Below are 22,036 nucleotides of genomic sequence, written 5' to 3'. Positions count from 1 at the left end.
TTTTTGGATGCAAAAATGGTTAAACAATTCCAGTAAAGCCTTATGTTCATAATACTCATTATCCAATGAACTGACCAGTCCTCACAGAATCGCCTACATTCCATGAGCTACGTAGAAAGTTCTTCATTCATTTATTTGAGACACATCCCAGGCCTTCGGGTGGGGGAGGGACTGCAAACCCCCTCCTGGTGCCACTTGCACTGTCTCTCAGAAGCCATCAAGCAAGCTCGGGGACTCCAGCTGGGACGCGGAGCTCTGAACTGTTGGGCTAGACGCCTTCTCTCAGTACGAGTTCTGCCATGTCAGAGCAAAACGACATCTGTCCCTGTCCTCGCTTACGAATGCGGAAGGGACGCCCTCCAAAGTCACCAGGCTGGTAACCTCCACGTTCCACTGCAGCCTTGGAAACAGGTAAGACAGAGGACACGCTAAGCAAACAAAAGAAAAAGAAAGAAAGGGCCCGGCGCGGTGGCGCAAGTGGTTAAGTCCTCGCCTAGCACGCCCGGGATCCCATATGGGCGCCGGTTCTAATCCCGGCAGCCCCGCTTCCCTTCCAGCTCCCTGCCTGTGGCCTGGGAAAGCAGTCGAGGACGGCCCAAGGCTTTGGGAACCTGCACCCGCGTGGGAGACCCGGAAGAGGCTCCTGGCTTCGGATCGGCATAGTATCGGCCCGTTGCGCTCACTTGGGGAGTGAATCATCGGACGGAAGATCTTCCTCTCTGTCTCTCCTCTCTGTATATCCGCCTTTCCAATAAAAAATAATAAAAATAAATCTTTAAAAAAAAAAAAAAAGAAAGAAAGAAAGAAAGAAAATCCCTGGAAGTCATTCAGTCCTTCCAATCTCATTACCTACCAGCTGCTCAGGGTAACACACACCTCCCCAGTCAAACGGTACCCGAGCCCGACTCTCCCCCAGAGGCCAACGCGCAGGCGCAGCTGTGACGCTGCCTGCTGGGCGCCTGCAGCCCAGACTGGCGTGGCCGTGGCCCTGCGCGCACTCCAGCTCTCGGACTGAGTTCTGGGCTCCCTTTGGGCTGGCCCGGCCTGACAGGTGGGGGTGAACCAGCAGTTGGAGAATCTCTCTGGCTCTCTCTGCATTTCAAATACAATGAAAATAAAAAATAGCTTGTAGAACAGTATGGAAACACTCTAAGTTACAACGAGGAAGGACCCTCCACAAATAACTAAACAGCAGAAGAACAGAACCCAGTGGGCACTAGGGCCTTGGCCCGGCGCAGCCCTGCGAGCCACGCGCCTGTCACAGAGCTGGCCTGTCAGAGCCCTGCACGGTCACACCCGCCCCGCCTGGTCACAAGCAGCAGGCAGAGAGGGGCTTTTCTCCAGGCCGGCACTTGAGCGGCACATGACCCTGACTCCGGCCGTCGGCCGTGCTCTGCCAACTGCTCTTGCCGAGGGAAGAGGGCACAGGGCATTCCCGTGACTGCTGTCTGACAGACAGAGAAAAGATGTGAGACTTGAAACAAAAATGCAGCTGGGCCTTGGGGCCTGCGAGCAGCGCTAACCCAGGCTGCCGCCGGGGAGGGGCCCGGCGCGTGCACACAGCAGGGCAGGTTGCCGACAGTGACACCCACTGTCACCACCCGGCCTTGCTGGGCCTCAGTTTCCCATCTGACAAAGCGTAGTGAAGAATATGTCATGTGTCTCCTGAGAAGCTCAGACACTCACGGTCACAGCGACATTCCCAGGAACGCTGACCAAGTCCGAGTCCACCGCACGGTGGCGTGCGGGTGAAGTGCGCGCGGACAAGGGCCTGCCGCGGTGACTCACCTTCCCGAGCTGTGAGCTCAGGAGGGCTCAGCTAAGCCAGCGGCGTGGCCTAGCAGCTAAACTCACCTTGAACGCACCAGGATCCCATATGGGCACCGGTTCTAATCCCGGCAGCTCCACTTCCCATCCAGCTTTCTGCTTGTGGCCTGGGAAAGCAGTCGAGGACGGCCCAAAGCCTTGGGACCCTGCACCCGCATGGGAGACCCGGAGAGAAGTTCCTGGCTTCTGGCTTTGGATCGGTGCAAAACTGGCCATTGTGGTCACTTAGGGAGTGAATCATCGGACGGAAGATCTTCCTCTCTGTCTCTCCTCCCCTCTGTATATCTGACTTGGCAGTAAAAATAAATAAATCTCTAAAAAAAAAAAAAAAAAAAAAAGCCACCACGTGACCATGCTGTGGGGACAGCACTCCACTGATCAATCGTGATGAATACCCACCCGCGCCAGGGCCCCAGTCACACCTCCTGACCTAGTGCTAGGCCCACTTTTCTGACTGGGGAAAAAAAGGGGTGTGGAGCTGGTGACAGCAGCCGTGGCCGGGCCTGCGGCAAAGCACAGGGTCACCCCTGCCCTTCTCATCCTGCGCCACTGCCTTCTTTTGCTGCATGACTGCGGTCCCAGCACCGTCTACCGCTGATAATGCAGCGAGGCCGACATCAACATCACCCACTACTTTTTTTCTTTCTTCTTATCAAATTATTTTTAAACACTTGTGGTCATGACAGCAGCAAATCAACAAGCGGTGAAGCAGTCAACTGCCGCCCTATTACAGGACACCAAAAGCCCGCAGGGAGCCAGGGCCAAACAGCAGCAGCTGTGGATGGTCCAGATGGCCAAGAGCCTCAGCTCAAGGGAGCTCCTCACCAAATCCAGCTGGGCCCAGAAACACGACGCCACAAAGCCGTCCTGGAGCAGAGGGAGCAGGCGGACCTCCTACGGGGAAGCAGGCGGACCTCCGCTGGAAGCAGTCTTCCACAGCATCAAAAAAATCAACCTCAGCCCCGGCATGGTGGCCTAGCAGCTACAGTCCTCACACTGACCATACCAGGATCCCATATGGGCACCGGTTCTAATCCTGGTGGCCTCATTTCCCATCCAGCTCCCTGTAGGGAAAGCAGTGGAGGATGGCCCAAAGCCTTGGGACCCTGCACCGGTGTGGGAGACCTGGAGGAAGTTCCTGGCTTCTGGCTTCAAACTGGCTCAGTTCCAGCCGCTGTGGCCACCTGGCCTTGGACAGTCCTCTACTGCTTTTCCAGGTCACAAGCAGGGGTAGAGGGAAGTGGAGCAGCTGGCATATGAACTGGCATACATATGGGATTCCGTTGGTTCCAAAGCAAGAATTTAGCCACTAGGCTATTGTGCCAGGCCCAAAGAAAAACACATTTTTAATAAAAGATTTATTTATTTTTATTGGAAAGTCTGATGTATAGAGGGGAGGAGAAACAGAGAGGAAGATCTTCCATCCGATGGTTCACTCCCCAAGAGGCCACAACAGCTAGAGCAGAGTCAAAATGAAGTCAGGAGCCAGGAACTTCCTCTAGGTCTCCCATGCAGGGTCCCAGCCTCAACTGCTTTCCCAGGCCACAAGCAGGGAGCTGGATGGGAAGTGGAGCTGCCGGGATATGAACCGGTGCCCCCATGGGATCCTGGCGCATGTGATGTGAGTATTCAGCCTCTGACTCTATTCCCAATACAGCCAGCTTGCACTTCCCACTGGAATGAGGCACCTGCACTTTCCTGACCATCCTCGGCTCGGGACCTGGCCCAGAGCAGTCGCAGCTGGATTCGCCTTCCTCCAAGGAGGCCTGGGGACTTTTCCACACTCACCAGCAGAGGTGGACAAGGCCACGACCGGCAGGCATCTCTGCCGAGCGACCCCTCCTGGAGCTGCAGCCCACGTCTCCCGGGCCTGGACGCAACCTGCCTGCTCCTGCTCTGGTCCCGGAGTGGCTGCTGGGCCCATAGGAGACAAGGCATTCTTTTTTTTTCTTATGAATTTTTCTTTTTGACAATCTTTATTTTTAACTATCTTTACATAGTTAATTAGGGCAAAAAGGTTCAAGGGCTACAGGACAGTGGGTAAAACTATTATTTCCACACTTTTTTCATGTACGTGGAGTAAAGGGGGAGATAAAGGGAGAAGCCCCACCCATCTCCCACCCATCCAGGGTCCCTGATGTGGGGCGTGCGCCGAGGGGCTGAGACAAGGTACTTTTAGCACTCCTGTTATGATAAACTCACAGTAACCTCAACAAAGAACCAATCAAAGACAAGCTTCTGCCACAGGAAACCAGCTCACGCTTCATGTTTTGCCACCTTCTGCCCACAGACAGCGAGGACGGCTCTCAAGACAGCGCCAAACGGCGACGGAAGTGTCCAGCCTGGCCACTGTCTCACTAGGGATACGGGACACTGACCACTCAGCACGGCAAGCTCACACACACGAAGCACTAGGAAACGCCTAGGTGCAAGGAGGGCCAGGCCTGGGGGGAGGGGGATGCAACAGTCCGAGGCTGGTCCGAGGTTAGGAGGAGGCAGCCAGAGGCCGCAGGCAGCCAGAGCCACGGCAGAGCCCAACAAACGACCAGACAACAACAACTCCCTCAGTAGCACAGACTACTCATTCACTGGGATGGCAAAGTGGCACAGTGAGTTAAGCTGCTGCCTGCAGCCCTGGAATCCCACTTGGGTGTTGATTCAGCTCCCTGCTGATATACCAGGGAAAGGATTGGAGGACGGCCCAGTCCTTAGGTCCTTGCACCTATGTGGGAAATCCAGAAGAAGCCACGGGTTCGAGCCTGGCCCAGACCAGCCATTGTGGCCTTTTAGGAAGTGAACCAGTAGATGGAGGCTCTTTCTCTCTGCTTTTGTCTCTTTGCCTCTCAAATAAATAAAATATTTTTAAAAATATTCACTTCTGGGCCCAGCATGATAGCTTAGCAGCTAAAGTCCTCACCTTACAAGCCTGGGATCTCCTATGAACACGAGTTCTAATCCAGGCAGCTCCACTTCCCATCCAGCTCCCTGCTTGTGGCCTGGGAAAGCAGTCGAAGACAGCCCAAAGCCTTGGGACCCTGCACCCATGTGAGAGACCCAGAAGAACCTCCTGGCTCCAGCTTGCCCAGCCCTGGCTGTTTCAGCTGAGGAGTAACCAGAGGACGGAGAATGTCTTTGTGTCTCTCCTAACTCTGCCTTTCAAATAAAAGCTGGCGGGCCCGGCGCGGTGGCGCAAGTGGTTAAAGGTCCTCGCCTTGCGCCTTGCACGCCCGGGATCCCATATGGGCGCCGGTTCTAATCCCGGCAGCCCCGCTTCCCTTCCAGCTCCCTGCCTGTGGCCTGGGAAAGCAATGGAGGACGGCCCAAAGCTTTGGGACCCTGCACCCACGTGGGAGACCCAGAAGAGGCTCCTGGCTTCGGATCGGCACAGCACCGGCTGTTGTGCTCACTTGGGGAGTGAATCATCGGACGGAAGATCTTCCTCTCTGTCTCTCCTCTCTGTATATCCGCCTTTCCAATGAAAAAATGATAAAAATAAATCTTTAAAAAAAAACAAATAAAAGCTGGCAAGTGGGTTCATTTGGCCTGCCGCATCGGAGAGGGCCTGCAGCAGCATCTCCTCGAGGGCCCCCAGGTCACCAGGCACCCGCCTCCCACAGGCCTGGCAGGGGTGAGCATTCCTCCAGCCACTGATCCAGGGGGTGAGTGGAGGAAGAATGAGAAGCATGTCACCGGCCATTCCTGGCCTGGACAATGTGTGGAGTCGCCTCTTTTCTCAGTCTAGGGCCATGGGTTCAAGTTTCAGCTGCACTCCGCAGGCCCATGTCCTGCTGCTGCACGCCCCGGCAGGCAGCAGGTGGCAGCCCCACTTGCCAGGGCCTCACTACCCACAAATGTGAGCCGGATTTGCGTTCCTCCAGCCTGAACCAATCCCAGCTGTTACATACACTTGGCTGTATTGGGTGTAATCTAGCAAATGGAAGGTATTTCTCCCAAATGAATTCATATATATTGAAAAAAATATATATTTTACAGTTGCAAGGTAGACATAGCCGCTGAAGTCCCTTGAACTTTAAGCAGACAGCACCAACTCCCAGACACGTTCCACACAGATCACCCAAGCCTCAGCAGAAGTCCATGCCGTGATGGTGCCCGGCCTGTGCCACTTCCGGAGTGCACTCCAAGGCTGGGGAATGGAAGACGATGGCTCAGGAGCACCCACCTCAAAACATAAATAAAGTAAAAGCCAAATCCACTGTAATTCCACAGTTGCTAGTCTGCACAGCCACGTGTCATGGTCGTTACGAGAGCCGTAATCCTAAAGCGACTGCTCCGTCTCAGAGGGCCATCCAGCCCCCTGCATCTTCGGCGGGCGACAGGTGGCAGCGGGCCTGGGTGACCAGCTTCTCTCCAAGGCACAGGCATGGTATGCTCCATGACCCCAACTCAGCAGGCGCTGCCAACTCCTGCCCAACACACTCCCTCGGGCACCACCTCTTCAGTTATTCCTAAACCAACGGACACACGGCCTCCAGAAGCCCGGCCCAGGCTCCTGAGCCCTACCCTGACAGCACCACTCAGCAGCACGCAAAACGCTTTGCTTACAGGTACCATGAACCTGCAGTCTGGCAGGTGTTACACACTTCCTTTGAATCAGCATACATAGCATAGAACAGACATTTGGCCAAGCAGGCAAGACGCCCACATCCACACTGGAGTACTTGGGTTCGAGTCCTGGCTCAGGCTTTCCTCACTTCCCAGTGATGTGGATGTTCAGAGGCAGCAGGGATGGATGAAGTCGCTAGGTTTGTCACCCGCGAGACACAAGTGAGTCCCCGAGGCCCACTTTTGGTCCTAGTACTGCCTTGCCTGGGACAGACACTGGGTGAGTGAAGCAGAGGGCGCCCTCTCGCTCTGCCTCCTACACTGCCATTAGCGATCCTGAGGGCGGGTAGGGGCATCACTCGTGGCATCTACAAGGGAACAGCAGCAGGGATAGAGCCGTGCCGAGAGAAGATGAAGACTGCCCACATGGGACAAAAAATGATTTGTACATCTCCGTGTTTATTTAACTAGAGACACACAGAGCAAACCTCTGATCTCCTGGCACTTCCCCAAGCTGCAGGAAGGCCAGGGCGTGGCCTGAGCCCCCACGTTCCGGGGAGGTATCTCCGCTAAAAGTGCCACGCTACAGGTACGGGGACACGAGAAAGAGCTGGGAAGCATGCCCCAAAACAGAAAAACACGGTGATTTTTTTTGTCTCTCTGCACTTTTCTCATATTTTCTACAATAAAAGGTTATTTTTATACTTATTCACAAATCAGTATTATTTGCACATTGGCTGCTGTGCATCTGTCAGAACATAAGTAACTTTGAGTGCCTCAGTTTCCCTGTTTGTAAAATAGGGATCACACTAGTACGCACCCCAACAAACTGTGACAATACAGAGTGCCTGTAATTATCCATCTTCTAAACAGACAGAAGTGCCAGGCACAGAGGAAGAACACTGCCAAGCAGAGCCTCAGCAAACAGCTCCAGGTAACATTTAGGTCACACAGAGAAGCAGCTCATTCACACCGAGAGGGTGGGAACGCCTGCAGAGGAGAGGCTGGTGTGGAGGCCAGAGGAGAGGTCTACACAGGTGAACTTGGCGGGGGAACTGCTTGCAGTGTGACAGCGACATATGTCTGTCTCTCTCAGGCTCAACTTCAGGGGGCCGGGGAAGCAGAGCTCGGCGGGGTCCCTGAGAACGACTGAGGGGGAGACCCTGACTGAGCATACCCCCAGTCCACGGCCCTTGGTGGCCTCACCTTGCAGGAGAAAGTAGTCGGGAGCCGTGCGCTTCAGAGCGGCCTTGGCCTTCTCGCTGCTCCAGTCCACCTCCAGAGCCTCCTTCACGGGGCAGAAGAGCAGCTTCTGCGGGGAAACAGGTAGAGCCGCTTAGGGATGAGGCACTTTGGTCCCACTCAACAGCAGGATCTCCACGCCAGCTCTCCACAACTGCATCAGAAGAGTAAGGAAACAGGTCCACCTGTAAAGCACCCACTACGTGTTGCCCCAGGCCCCAGGCAAATGGGAATGACCAGACCATGGAGACACAGCCAAACTCCACAAACACAGTTCCATTCTTGCTCTAGTTCTGGCACAAGCAGGGAGCAAGAATTTATGATTAAAAGTCCTCTGGGACTGGGCAATTGCGTAGTGGTTAAAGTCCTCGCCTTGAATGTGCCAGGATCCCATATGGGTGCTAGTTCTAATCCCAGCAGCCCTGCTTCCCATCCAGCTCCCTGCTTGTGGCCTAGGAAAGCAGTCGAGGACGGCCCACTGCCTTGGGACCCTGCACCTGCGTGGGAGACCTGGAAGAGCTCCTGGGTGCTGGCTTTGAATCGGTACAGAACCGGCCACTGCAATCACTTGGAGTGTGAATCATTGGATGGAAGATCTTTCTCTCTGTCTCTCCTCCTCTCTGTATATTCGCCTTTCCAATAAAAATAAATAAATCTTAAAAAAAAAAAAAGAAAAACAAACTCAACAGGGGACCCTGAACGGTAGCCTAGTGGCTAAAGAAATCGCCTTGAATGCACTGGGATCCCATACGGTCGCCGGTTCATATGCAGCTCCCTGCTTGTAGCCTGGGAAAGCAGTAGAGGACAGCCCAAAGCTTTGGCACCCTGCACACTCATGGGAGACCCGGAAAGAAGTTCCTGGCTCCTGGCTCAGATCGGTGCAGCACCAATCATTGCAGCCGCTTGGGGAGTGAAATCATCGGATGGAAGATCTTCCTCTCTGTCTCTCCTCTCTGTACATCTGCCTTTCCAATAAAATAAATAAATCTTAAAAAAAAAAAATGAAGATAACCACAGGTAATTTATAAAGCGATGCAAACAGGCGTACCAGTTACTAAGCAGTTTACAAAGCTTGCTAAGGGGACACGATGGATTCGCCAGAGGCAAGTTCAAGCCGTGAGCCAGTGAGCGATCCTGGGTTTGCTAGCGGCTTTTGGTGTCCTTGTCCCCTCTGGTTTGGGGTTTGGCTCCGTTACAAAGCCAGTCTGCAAGGTGTGGACAGTGTCCTCGGTCCCTCAATCAATCAGTCTGCATAAGCTGGGATGCTGGAGAACCAGCAGACAGAACATCCTTCTCTCTTTCTGTCGCTCCCCTGCCCTCTAACTCTGACTTTAAGTAAAATAAATAAATCAAAAAAACAAAAACACCCAGGCTGGTGTTGTGACATAGCAGGGCAATCTTCCGCTTGTGGCCCTGGCATCCCATATAATCGCCGGTTCTAATCCCAGCAGCCTGCTTCCCAAGCAGCTCCCTACTTGTGGCCTAGGAAACAAAAGAGGATGGCTCAAGTCCTTGGGTTGCCGCACCTACATGAGACACCCAGAAGAAGCCCCTGGCTCCTGGCTTCAGATCAACTCACTAAAAGCTGTCCCAGCCACTTGGGGAGTAAACCAGATGATGGAAAATCTTTCTCTTTGTTAACTCCACATTTTAGGTAAATATATGTGTTTATAATAAGCTATTATATAAAATACAATACAATACAGTATATTCTTTACAACTATAAATTCCTCTTTACATTTTTTTCAGGATTGCTTTGAGGGCCCGGCGCGGTGGCCCAGCGGCTAAAGTCCTCGCCTTGAACGCACCAAGAGCCCATATGGGCGCAGGTTCTAATCCCGGCTGCTCCACTTCCCATCCAGCTCCCTGCCTGTGGCCTGGGAAAGCAATGGAGGATGGCCTAAAGCTTTGGGACCCTGCACCCACGTGGGAGACCCGGAAGAGGCTCCTGGCTTCGGATCGGCACAGCACCGGCTGTTGTGCTCACTTGGGGAGTGAATCATCGGACGGAAGATCTTCCTCTCTGTCTCTCCTCCTCTCTGTATATCCGCCTTTCCAATGAAAATAAAATAAATCTTTGAAAAAAAAATCATTGTTGGACGTGGAAATTTCCAAATAATTTATGAGAACAGTATCAATTTCCCAAATTGGCCACCCACTATTTCAGGAACAGAGGTAAAATTAAATCTGCGTTTCCTGGTCTGTCATGAACAAACTACTCAGTGCTAATTCTGAAGGCGCCGGTATGGGCAGTGCGCACCGTGCGGCGCCACCCACCGCGCGGCGTCACCCACCGCGCGGCACCCAGCTCCCCAGCTCCCAGTCCCTCCCAGCTCCCAGGGAGAGGAGTGCAGCGGCGGCAGCACTTCACCCCTGCGGGCGTGCACAACGCAGCCAACGTGCGAACACTTCATCCCCTCTCACAGGCTTCCGAGTGGCTGCCCTCGGAGGGGCTCTCCCCACGCACCCCTGCTTCAGAGCCCTGCACCTGGGGCGGGTCGTTCCATCTCTCCTAACTTTCCAGGCAGCTGCAAACTGAGCTGAGAGTTGGACAGGTCTCCCTCCACCCACTACAGTGTCCTGCACACAGTAGGTATTTTCCAAGTCCTACAAAGAGCTGGCTGTTTGTGAAGGAAGCTTATCCTGTTGTTTTCTGCCGGCCACTGGTCTGGACTTTGCTGCTTGGCAAGCTTGCCCTTCAGGTGCCAACTCAAACACCACACCGTCCGCAGGGCCTGGGTGGCTCCACCCCCCGCTCTGCTTTATCTGCTGCCCATCAGCGTCTCCGCCAGGCTGCTGACCACGACCCGATGCTGCTGGGACTTGTCCCGTGACTTCCCAGGTGCCAAAGGAAGCAAACCAAGTCCAGGGCGTCCCACTCGGAGCGCCGGCCACTTCCCCACTGCTGTGCTTATCGCATTCTGGCGCGCGTGCTAGGAAGGCCAGGCGTCTTCCCAGACGGTGTGAAAACCACAAGCTTTGTTTTTCCTCTGTTTTTTAATGTTTCTAATTTAGGAGCACAATGTGTACCTTGAAGCCAAAGTGGCTTTACAATATCTGGTTGAACCTAGGAAAAGGGGGAGGGGAGGGAACCCTAACCAGAAACCTGTCACAGGAAACAGGAAATGGCTGCTCTGCCACCCCCACCCTGCACTGCAGAGCCTACCCTGACTATTCTGCACAATGCAAAGCCCGTGGTAGCCTAGTGGCTAGATCCTCGCCTTGCACCCGACGGGATCCCACAGGGACACCACTTCATAACCCGGCTGGCTCCACTTCCCATTCAGCTTCCTGCTTGCGGCCTGGGACAGCAACAGAGAGAGGATGGCTCAAAGCCTTGGGACCCAGCACTCACGTGGGAGACACTGAAGAGGCTCCTGGCTTTAGATTGGCTCAGCTCTGGTCGTTGCGTCCACTTGGGGAAAGAACCAGTGGACAGAAGACTTTTCTGTCTCTCCTTCTCTCTGTATATCTCGCTCTGTCTTTCCTTCTCTCTGTATATGTGCCTATCCAATAGAACAAATAAATCTTTACAAAAAAAAAAAAAAAAAAGGAAGGAGGGAATCACACGAAGGAATTCTGAACTGGAAGAGAAGTCCTAGGGCCTACGGAAGCTTCAGAGGCAGCGGAGCCGAGGCAGTAGCCAGCTCTTCACCATCGGGGGAGGGTACGACGACAAGGCTGCCATCCGGGGCACTGTCACCAGGAATGCACTGAATGCTGGGCAACCTTGAGGGGCTAAGCTGCTCAACAGCTGACTAACAATGTCAGCTGGGGTATATTTTGATCCCTCCAAATTCGGCCCCCGGGAGGAAGGGGCCGTCGGAGAACGTGGTGGCAGCGGAGCCCGCAAGAGTGGTCCACTGAGGCTGCACACATTCTCCTCATAGCAAGCCAACGCGGTTCCCCGGGACCCCGGGCGTGGGGGCGGGGGGCGGGAGAGGAAGGCCCAGCTGTGCAGAGCTGGTAGAGCCCGTCCCGGCTCCGGCAAGTGGATGTGAAGACCCACCCCAATCAGGGCAGGTCCTCAAGCCAGAGCCCTTCACACAGGGCCAAGTCCCACACCTGTAAGAGGGCGTGATTCCCACTGACAGGCCTGTGAAGTTGCTTCTGCACGCCTTCCTCCCACCCCACCCCCACTCACCCGCAAACTCAACAAAGCCAGTCAGATAAGCCTCAGCGGAACCTCATAAAGGAAGGAAGGAAGGAAAAAAACAAAAAAAAGAAAGCAAGGAGCCAAGTTTTGGCCAAAATACCCATGTTCCCTATGACCCTATAAACAGACACTAAATTAGAGCTTCGTCACATCTCTGCATCACACACGCGACTCCGACATTAAGTCCACAGAGCATGGAGCTGCCCCCTCTGCAGCCCCTGTGGGTTTCTGGGGTCTCTGCGCTCTTGGGAACCCCTCCCCTCTGCAGCCCCTGTGGGTTTCTGGGGTCTCTGCGCTCTTGGGAACCTCTCCCCTCTGCAGCCCCTGTGGGTTTCTGGGGTCTCTGCGCTCTTGGGAACCCCTCTCCGAGCAGCTGCAAGGCCATGCTGTGACCAACACTCAACCACACAGCGTGGTAAGTCTGGCTTGGCATCCCGTTCTCGTCCTCACTGGACAAATCCAACGCCGGCCACTCGGTTTCCTTTCCTGCGCCGGCCGCCTGGGCCGCCTCCCAGCTAACAGGACTCCCTGCCCACCCTTCCCTGTCCTTTCTCTAACTGGAATTCAGTTACCGCCCTCATCCTAACATAAACCACCTTACAACATGAATGTCTGATGACAACTGCCCGAAGGAAAGGCTTTTCTTATTAGAATTACTCCATACAACCAGGTCAGCAGTGGGGTCTGGCCAACAGCACCCAAACCAGCATTCCAAAAATGCTCATAGAAAAACCTGCATGTTGCTTCTCTTAAAAGCCACATCTGGCCCTGGCCCTGCACGTCTTAGCAGTAGCAGCTGCCTCGCCACAAGCCAGGCCCTACCGTGTCCTCTGGCACCTCCCATGGTGGCAGGCGAGCCCCAGCGCCCGAGCTCTGCCCTCCCACCGCCACAGGCTCCTACCTTTTTCACCATGGTGGTCTCGGACGGATCCAGTTTTGCTCTCTTGGTATCGGGTCCGTCTTCCACTCCCTGGCTAACCTTGGCCACTTTAGTTTTCTCCCTAGAGGGTGACAAGGGGACTGAATCAACAAATCGTGCCATTAAAATTAAAAAAAAAAAAAAAAGACAGAAGGAAGGGAGGGAGGGAGGAATGAAAGAGAGAGAGAAGGAGGGAAGGAGGGAGAAAGAGAGAGAGGAGGAATGAACAAACGAGCAGTACTAACCACAAAATAAGACGGCAAGCAAAGCTTTGGAGTCCTACAAACCTGGGTTCCAATGCCAGCTCAGAGAGCTGATAAGTCAGTTCCCAGACATCATAAACTGCCCAGCCTGTTGCCCAACACCTAGAAGTTCTCAATCAATCCCAGTGATTCCTTTGTAAACAGTCTCCTAGAGCCATAGAATAAACAGCCACACTTAATTCCTCATTGTGCTGTGAGCAGGTTACAATAAAATAATCTGCTCCAGCTTTTTTTTTTAAGACTTTGTTTTTATTGGACAGTCAGATTTTACAGAGAAAAAGACAGATCTTCTGTCTGCTGGTTTACTCCCCAAGGGGGCCCCAATGGCAGGAGCTAAGCTAGTCTGAAACCAGCAGACAGGAGCAGGAGTTTCCTGAGGGTCTCCCATATGGGCACAGAGTCCCAAGGATTTGGGCCGTCCTCTGCTGTTTTCCCAGGCCTCAGGTTGGATGGGAAGTGAAGCAGCCAAGATATGAACCAGAGCCCATAGGGGACCCCAGTGCACACAAGGTGAGGGTGTAGCAACTAGGCTAAGGTGCTGGGCCCTGGTCCACTTTTCATTATTATGACCTCCTTGTCCATCTTCAACGTGCCCAAGATTGGTCCTCGGCCATAAAAACGGGAGCGTTAGCAGATATCCGGACCCTGACTGTCCTTCCGATGCCGCAGCTTCACTGGCAAGAAACGGGTGGCCCTCAGTGTGCCACCCAACTGAGCAGGAAAGTTCAGCTCGGAGTTCGAAGCTCCACCCCACCACGCAGGGCCTCACTCTACTTCTCATTAGCGAGTAGGGGGAAGGTGCAGGGAGTTCCAGGAACTGCAGCCAGAACACCAGCTTCAGAGTTTTACAATACTCCATCACCTGTCACCTTTCATCTAGCAGCTGCCAGTCCCAAACCGGCAGGCCCCGGCATGTGAGAGCTGCCCAGGTCTGCGGGCGCTGTGTTCCACGAGAGGGCAAGGGCAGTTTCTCCCCCTGGGCAGTCCCTGGACCTGGGAGCACTGCCAAGGGAGCCTCGGGCTCACTGGGCCACGGGGCAGCCCGTCTCACCCTTTGGTAGTTTTGACTAGCTTTCAACCTGAACACATGTCCACCCAGGCTGGGGAAGCCAGGTGTACAAACCCAGCAAGTCTTCCCAGGGCCGACGTGCCTCGGTGCCAAGCCCAGACTCTCAGACTCTCAGACTCTCCATCCACAAGTCTGCATGCTTTAGAATCAGACGAGCCAGGGCCGCACGTCACACAGCAGGAACCTCCAGGCGGGGTGAGCCGACTTCAGTGTCCCCGCCCTGTGCTTTCCTTTAAGGGTTCCTTTCCTACCAGGAAACAGAACTAGCTTCTGGAAATGTTCTCCCAGCACTTACTCCACGAACTCATGCTCCCCAAGGTTGGCAAATGTGTATCCGTGGTAGCCGAAAACATCCCCTGTGAAGAACTTGATGCTGTTCTTGTGACAGATCTGGTCCACTTTAACAATGACATCCCGGGAGCAGCGGGTCAGACACACCTGCAGAGAGGGCAGGAGAGGTCGGCGTGAGCTCAGGGAGCAGGGGGAGCAGGGGGAGCAGCGGGAGCAGCGGGAGCAGCGGGAGCAGCGGGAGCAGGGGGCGGCCTGCCGCGCACCTCCTAACGAGCAGGCACACCCTCTCCGGGCATTTTGAAAGCCAGCTCCAAACTGGCACAACAGGTTCTCTGAGCCCAAGGATAGAAGACGACAGAAGAAAAGTTGCAGGTTTCAGTATGTGGAAAATGTAAATGACAAGACTGCCACTTTCTGTGACCAAAACAAAGATGTGCCCAGCCAGAGAGCCAAGCACTGCAGGAGCCTGTTCCTCCAAACCTGTGCGCGTGTATAAGGCACATTCCACACGTCCACGAGAGAGAGAGACACCAACAACCTAACAAGCTATTTCTAAATTCTTAAACCTATTAAAATCCTCACTTGATCTTAGCCAAAAGGCCGAGAAGCTATTAAATCTATTAAAACCCAAATGAGCTAGAGTGAGAGGCAAGGCCAGTTGTTGTTGTTTAAATTGACCCGAAGGTCATCCTTAAACCCGAGGACACCTCTCCCCTTTAGTCTATCACGTTAAGGAGATCAGAAAATCCTGCCGAGATCATGTCTCAGATTTCAGCAGGAACTGCCTGAACGGAAGGACACAAGGAAAGCTCATGGACCAATGAACTTTCCCTCACAGCGGGCTCCTCGGGGAGGCTCGGGCGTCCAGGCTCTGTCCCAGAGCGGGCTCCTCGGGGAGGCTCGGGCGTCCAGGCTCTGTCTCAGTAGGGTTGAGGAACTGGAAATGGCCAAGTGCAAATGGGCCAAGCACTCTGCAGAGGATCCCGGTTGAGACAACTTCCACCCAGCAGTGCTTTCCCCAGAGAAGCGAGGTGGTCCTGGGCGAGGTCCTCTGCTGCGGTGCAAGCAGCTCACTCAGAGGATGCAGCCACACGGAAATGGCAAGAAAGCAGAGGGGAGCCCGCAGTGCAGCACCCCCGTGGGGCCAGGACACCCCCAACCTGGCTCACGGAGCCGCCAGCATTATACAACCAACTGGCCGTGGGCTTCAGACGTAACAAACCCTCTTCCAATCCTCTAGGTTCAAGGGAGCCCTTGAGATGCCCAATGTGGCTGCCAGACAAGGAAGTCAGGACACCGTCCCAGTGGTACCCAAGGTTACAAAGCACAGGCGATGCCTCAGTCTACACTGTATCTGAATAGATGTGAACAAGAAATCTACCTACACAAGCCACTCCACTCCAATTCCAACCACTCACCTGACTGGTCTACCATCTGGAACCAAGGCGCTCACAACTACTCCAGTCAGCCAAGATCTGGTAAGCTTTCCCAGTGCACAGAAAACTACGTGGCCAACACGCACGTGGAACTGCACCTGTCTTTTCACTTCTGCACAGACCTGGTCACGAAACCCAATGAGGACTACAGTGAGTCTATCTAACCATGGCAACATGGTCCCAGCGGCTGTAAAACAGGCAGGCAGATCTATGCAGACCAAGATCAGGTGTGCTCTTGCTCAAGACAAAACAAATCTGTAGTTTGATTTTTTTCTAACCCAAAATATGCCTCTACCAGCTAAAGTTATCACCAACTCCAGAAGCATCAGGGAGAAAACATTTGCAATAAGATCATCGGCACTCTGTGCAAAGATCCTGGAAGGAAGACAAACGCCAGTGCGGAAAGATGGTCTGGGGGCCGGATGCCTGGGCAAGCAGCCAGCAGGCAACACCGGGCATGGGCAGCTCCTGCAAGCCCAACAGACGGCCCTGCCTCGCGGCTCACCCCAAGCCAAGACCGAGCCACCTAAAGTGGCGCCTGGGGAAAAGCTCAGAATTCAGGCTGAGAATGCTCCCTGACCCCCACGGGAACTCACGGCATCAAACTGGCTGAAGAAAGATTCGGGTTTCTTCTCCAACTCCTCGGTGTCCACCTTCACGTCCACCATCGGGTTGAGGTTCTGGGCCCGCTCCAGCGAGGCTTCGGCTCGATTCCGGCCGACGGACCCGCTCCGAATCAGGAACTGTGCTCCAGGATCCTCTGGAGAGACCTAGGGGGCATTTTATGTTTTTCTTAATCCTTTACTTTTTCTGGGAAATCCATCTCAAAGCCAATAGTGTGCCTGACTACCCAACTGGGTTGCCAGCTCCTGTGACAATGTGCTAAGGCATGCTTCCTTCCCCCCCACCCCATAGAAAGACCCTGGGGGCGGGGGGTGCAGCACTGTGGCACAGCAGGCAACACCACCACCCGCTGCACCTCCAATCCAGCTCCCTGCCAATGCATCTGCTGGGAAAGCAGCCGGAGATGGCTCCAGCGGGAGAGGCAGATGCAGCTCCCGGCTTGGACCTGACCCAGTCCTAGCTGTTCTGGTCATTTGAAGAGTGACCCAGTGGACAGAAGCTGGATCTCTACATATGTGTAGCTCTGTGTTTCAAATAATAAAGACAAAATCTTGAAAACTTAAAAAAAATTTTAAGACACTTGACTTGAATTTTCTTCCAGGCTACTGGTGGTTGAACAGCACCCCCTTGTGTTTACAAAGACAAACAAGCACATCCTTAACTGCTCACAAACAGTGGGAGCCGAGTAGGCACCCACCACGTGGGCAAAGGCACCAAAGACGCACCCGACCCCTGCAGCTCCGTGTGCATGGGCCACCCCGGGGGACACCCACTCCTGGGTGCCCCAGCTGCAATCCGGGCGCTGCTTTCAATTTTAGCTTCCTGCTCCTGGGCACCCTGAGGAGTAGCAGCCGATGGATCACGGACTCTAGAATGTGTCACTCCCACAGAAAACCTAGCCTGACTTCCGGGCTGGCTTCAACCTGGCCCAGGCGCAGAGCTGTGGGCACAGATAAAATTTAAAAAAGAAAAAAGAATGCTGGAGTGAAGGTGACACAATGCCCACAGGAAATTCTGCCTTCCCAGTCAGTTACTTCGGATTTTTCTTTTTAGGCTTTATTTTGGTGTTGATGTTGTTCACACAGTCAACGAAAATGCAGGCCCATGAGGACCATCAAACAGGGCGGGGAGGGCCAAGGTCCGGGGGTGCGGGGGCACACTTCCAATATTCCTTCTCTACTCAGGAGATTTTAGGCATATATTATAAGACCACTTCTTTATACTTTTCACAAGCATTCAGAGAGATAGAAGTAATCCTATTTCCCCTCCCTGTGAGCTCGTTTGCCGCGTCCCAGCACACAGCAAGCACTGGCGGCAGCGTGAACGGCCCACGCTGAGGAAGCGACACGATGACCCGCACCTGCTCGTGATCCAGCATGGTCAGTCCTTTCACTCCGGCCAGGATGAGGTTTTTGGCGATTTCAGCCCCAAGGCCTTTCATGCCGACGAGGAGCACCCGGGAGGCCCGCAGCCTGTGGGGCAGACAAGGGAACCAGGTGAGAGGCAGGTGGCTTGCTGGGTCACCAGAGAACAGGACACGGAGAGGATGTCAGCTCCGCCTGGATGCATTCAGAGCTCAACACCTCAAATCTAAGAAAGACTTCCACCTCCCCTGCTCACAGGCCCTCGGGAAGTACACAGGCCCCCACCTCCCCTGCAGGGTCCCAAGGCTTTGGGCCGTCCTCCACTGCTTTCCTAGGCCACAAGCAGGGAGCTGGATGGGAAGCGGAGCAGCTGGACAAGAACCAGCATCTATGTGCAATCCTGGCACTTGCAAGGAGAGGACTTAAACCACTAGGTTACTGTGCCAGGCCCTTAAGTAAAGTCTTTCTAAGGAAACTGTTAGATTCACTGACCACCTGTGAAGGAACAGATCGGGTCTCTGGAGGCCGTGGGCTCATACGTCTAAGAGAAAGGAGAGCTCCGCCAGTTAAGGGAGCCCTCACCCCATTCCTGGTCAGGGAACCATCTGTGAAGGAACAAATCAGCCAAGCATAGAAAAATATAGACGGCCCTTATTCAAAGAAACCCCTTACATGGGCCTTTCTTCCCTGTGAAGCCGACAGACAGACATGGAGTTAGGAGCTACAGAGGAACAGGAACAGGCGAGGAAAGAAACGTGCAGGGGTTTCCAACGCCTCCTGACACGGAAGCCGAAGCAGGTGTCGCTTAGGTCCTTATTTGGTGAGGAATGCTGGCTTGTGTCAGTGGCTCAGCGGTGGTTCCACTGCCTGGAGGCGCTGGGTTTCTGCTGTCCCTTCTGGGTTTCAATTGGAGGTCTGAGTGACAGGAAGCGGGCTCTGCCCTCCTCCCGTAACCATGGCAACCACCAGGGCCCACACCAAGAACCGGTGACTATAGAGGCCGGTCCAGCAGGAGTGAGAGGTTGGGAGGGCCGAGGGGCGTGGAAGGAGTGACGTTCTCAGGTGACACAGGAGGTCACATCTCGCTGGCAGTACCAGACGGTGCGAATTTTGCAAGCCTTGGGAAAGGCAAAGCAGGAAGTGGCGCAGGGTCCAAGAAGGAATTTTGGAATCACTTCTCCCCCCCCTCGGCAGGGTCCTGGGGCCAGCCCCCTACAGCTTCACCAGGGCCCCCATGGGCCCTTCCTGCCTGTATTACTGACATCCTGCAGTAGCAGTTCCCTTTAGGAATTGCCCTACACAACTCAGCGGACACAAAACTTGCACAGCACTAAGCTCAGAGCAGCCCTGTCCAACCACTCAGCTCCTCCTGCATAGCCGCCAGCCACACCACTTCTCAACTAAAAAACAACCCCAGGCTTGCCCCTTGTCTCTGCTTCCATTCCTGGTCCTCACAAGCCCTGGCCCGTCTCCGCGGGACCTTACCACATAAGCCAGGTGCCAGTATGGTACACTAGCGGGTTCAGCTGCTGCCTGTGAAGCCGACATCTCGCGACAGTGCCAACCCAGCCTGGCTGCTCTGCTTCAGGTCTAGTTTCCTGCTGGCGCACATGGAAAGCAGCAGCCAGGCCGGCTGTGAGGTCCCTGCCTGCGGCGCTCTGGGGTTCAGCCTGGCCCAGCCTTGACCTTTGCAGCCACGCGGGGCAAGAGCGAGCAGATGGACGGTTCTCTATGCTTTCAAATATTTGTACCTTGCCCCGTCCCTTCGAAGCTGCACTATGTGTCCCTTCTGCTCCAGGGAAGGCTGCCGGTCCTGACTCTGGTGCCAGTTCTTCAATGTTCATCTGCCAACCCAAGGCGTATCGGCTCCTGGGCAGCCAACAGCACAGCAACAGCCACTGCCTTCCCTTTCGCACTCACTGTGCCACTGGCCACCTTGGGGAAGCTGAGAGGAACCAACGTTGTGGGCTGTCATGAAGATGAAACAAATCAAGGCTTGCAGAGCGGCGGGAGCAGCGCCTGGCACATGAGTGCTACTGAGGCGACAACTCAGGCTGGTCTCGGGTAAGGGAACGCTCCAGTGCGCAAACAGCCCCTGCAGAGGCAGTTATCACACCTTAGCGTCTGCGACCTTGCAAACACCAACATGAACCAACCCTCAGACACCCAGATCAAACGAGTCACTGCTAAGGAAATCTGGGACGCCAAAGTGAAACGGGTGCCAAGGTCACCGAGCCGATCTTCCTGCACAGGCGCTAACACAAGGTCCAGCCCACACAGCTGTGCTGCAGCAAGGATCTAAATAAAAGAGTGGACGACACAGTGGCACAGAGACTGATCCCCCACTGGCAGCACTGGGATCCCATCTGCGTGCTGGTTTGTATCTCGGCTGCTCCTTCCCATCCAGCTCCCTGCTTGTGGCCTGGGAAAGCAGTGGAGGACGGCCCAAAGCCTTGAGATCCTGTACCCGTGTGGGAGACCCAGAGGAGCACCTGGCTCCTAGCTTCAGATTGGGGCAGCACTGGCCATTGCGCGCACTTGGGGAGTGAAATCATGGGACAGAAGATCTTTCTTTCTGTCTCTTCTCCTACATATATATCTAACTTTGCAATAAAAATAAATAAATCTTTAAAAATAAAGTCCTTGTCTTGCACATGCCTGGATCCCATATGAGCCACCACATAGGATCTAATCTCCGTGGCCCTGCTTCCCACCCACCTCCTCGCATGTGGCCTGGGAAAGCAGTCCAGAACAGCCCAAAGCCTTGGGACCCTGCGCCTGCGTGGCAGACCCAGAAGCTCCCGGCTCCTGGCTTCGGATCAGTTCAGCTGCAGCCCCTGCAGCCACTTGCAGAGTGAACCAGTGGAAGGAAGATCTTTCATTCTGCAAACCTATCTTTCCAATAAAAACAGATAAACACATACATATATCCAAGCCCCAACGCCCCTGGCGTTGGCGCACTAGCAGCATTCTATGTTAGCTGTGCCCTAGGCCCGGGTTCTGCCAGACGGCTTGTGGGCCCCCGGGCCTCCCCACAGGTCCTGGGCCCCCGGCACCTCCCCACAGGTCCTGGGCCCCCGGCCCCCCCACAGGTCCTGGGCCCCCAGCACCTCCCCACAGGTCCTGGGCCCCCGGCACCTCCCAGAGGGGCCTTCACCAGGCCGCCCCGTCACAACAGCGCCCTTCTCTCCAGTTTCCACGGAGCTGCAGGTTGCTTTTCGTTTTCTCCCAAGCACTTGCATGAACCAGACATGACACGCCTTCCCCAACACCCAACCCCTCCTTTTCCAGGGGGGTTCTGGGCAACCTCTTCCGGTACCACATCTTCACCCCACCCCCAGACTCGTCCATCCTTTACTCTCTACAGGCCCACTGGAGGGATCTTGCTCAGAAACGCCTGGAAAGCCTCATTCTTCCAGCGGGCCCGCCCCCCTCCAGGGAGTAAGCTCAACACTCCACGAGTCTCTCAGCATCCACTTTGCACCAAGGAGAAATGAATGAATGACTTATGCCTCCCCGCGCCCCCCACATCATTCATCCCAAGCACCCTGATGCCCTCCCAGCCCCCCAAACCTGCCGTCACTCCTGCGGGGCGTCCGAGCCCTAAGTGGAATCTTCAGGCGACTCCCCCAGGCCGCCGGGAGAGGCCTGTCCACCCCAACGCGCCCCCTCCGCGCCACCAAGGCGGCGTCTCCAGCCCCCTGCGGCCCTGACCGTTTCTGGGCTTCCAGGCCCCAGAGGCGGATCTGTCGGTCATACTGCGCGGCCTCCTCCTCGCTGATGCCGCCGCCGGCCTCCTCCTTCTCCACCATGGCGCTGCTTGCGCTGCGCTCCCGCCAACAACCAGCCGGCCAAGCGCGCCGCCAACTGCCCAACGCGAGGGCGGTGTCTGCGCCTGCGCGGAGGCGCCGCGCCTGCGCACTGGCTCCCGTGAGCCTCGGGGAACCGCCGGGCAGGTCACGCAGCTGTGCGTCACGTGACGGAGGCTCCAGCCAATCCTGGAAGAAAACATGGCGCTTCGGTCCTGGGTGTATTGACGAGCGCGTCTGCGGAGACCCTGGCTTGGGAAGGGTGGAGAAGCAAGGAAATAATTAATTAGGCAGAAAAATGCTGTCTTCATGGAATTTACCATGAAAAATAACAGACGTGGGCCCGACGCAGTAGCCTAACGACTAAAGTCCTCCCTTGAACGTGCCCAGGATCCCATATGGACGCCAGTTCTATCCCGGCAGCTCCACTTCCCATCCAGCTCCCTGCTTGTGGCCTGGGAAAGCAGTCGAGG

The 22,036-nt window shown here is 54.9% G+C and overlaps 1 protein-coding gene across 1 annotated transcript in view; it reads right to left on the bottom strand.

The window, feature by feature from the left end:
- Nucleotides 1-21,633, bottom strand: part of SAE1 (SUMO1 activating enzyme subunit 1) — a 31,379-nt gene extending 9,746 nt beyond the window's left edge. Inside the window, exons 1-6 of the mRNA XM_040977867.1 lie at nt 21,469-21,633; nt 17,751-17,862; nt 16,363-16,536; nt 14,335-14,477; nt 12,690-12,789; nt 7,597-7,702 (exon numbers count right to left, since the gene is read on the bottom strand). Coding sequence (XP_040833801.1) covers nt 7,597-7,702; nt 12,690-12,789; nt 14,335-14,477; nt 16,363-16,536; nt 17,751-17,862; nt 21,469-21,566 — 733 coding nt within the window. The 5' untranslated portion in view covers nt 21,567-21,633. The remainder of the gene's footprint in view (nt 1-7,596; nt 7,703-12,689; nt 12,790-14,334; nt 14,478-16,362; nt 16,537-17,750; nt 17,863-21,468) is intronic.
- Nucleotides 21,634-22,036: the final 403 nt, after the last annotated feature.

This window comes from Ochotona curzoniae, unplaced genomic scaffold, assembly GCF_017591425.1.
Source record: "Ochotona curzoniae isolate NIBS_2020 unplaced genomic scaffold, NIBS_Ocur_1.0 contig_2861, whole genome shotgun sequence".
In the NCBI taxonomy this organism is placed as follows: Eukaryota; Metazoa; Chordata; class Mammalia; order Lagomorpha; family Ochotonidae; genus Ochotona; species Ochotona curzoniae.
This window is presented reverse-complemented; position numbering and strand designations above follow the sequence as displayed.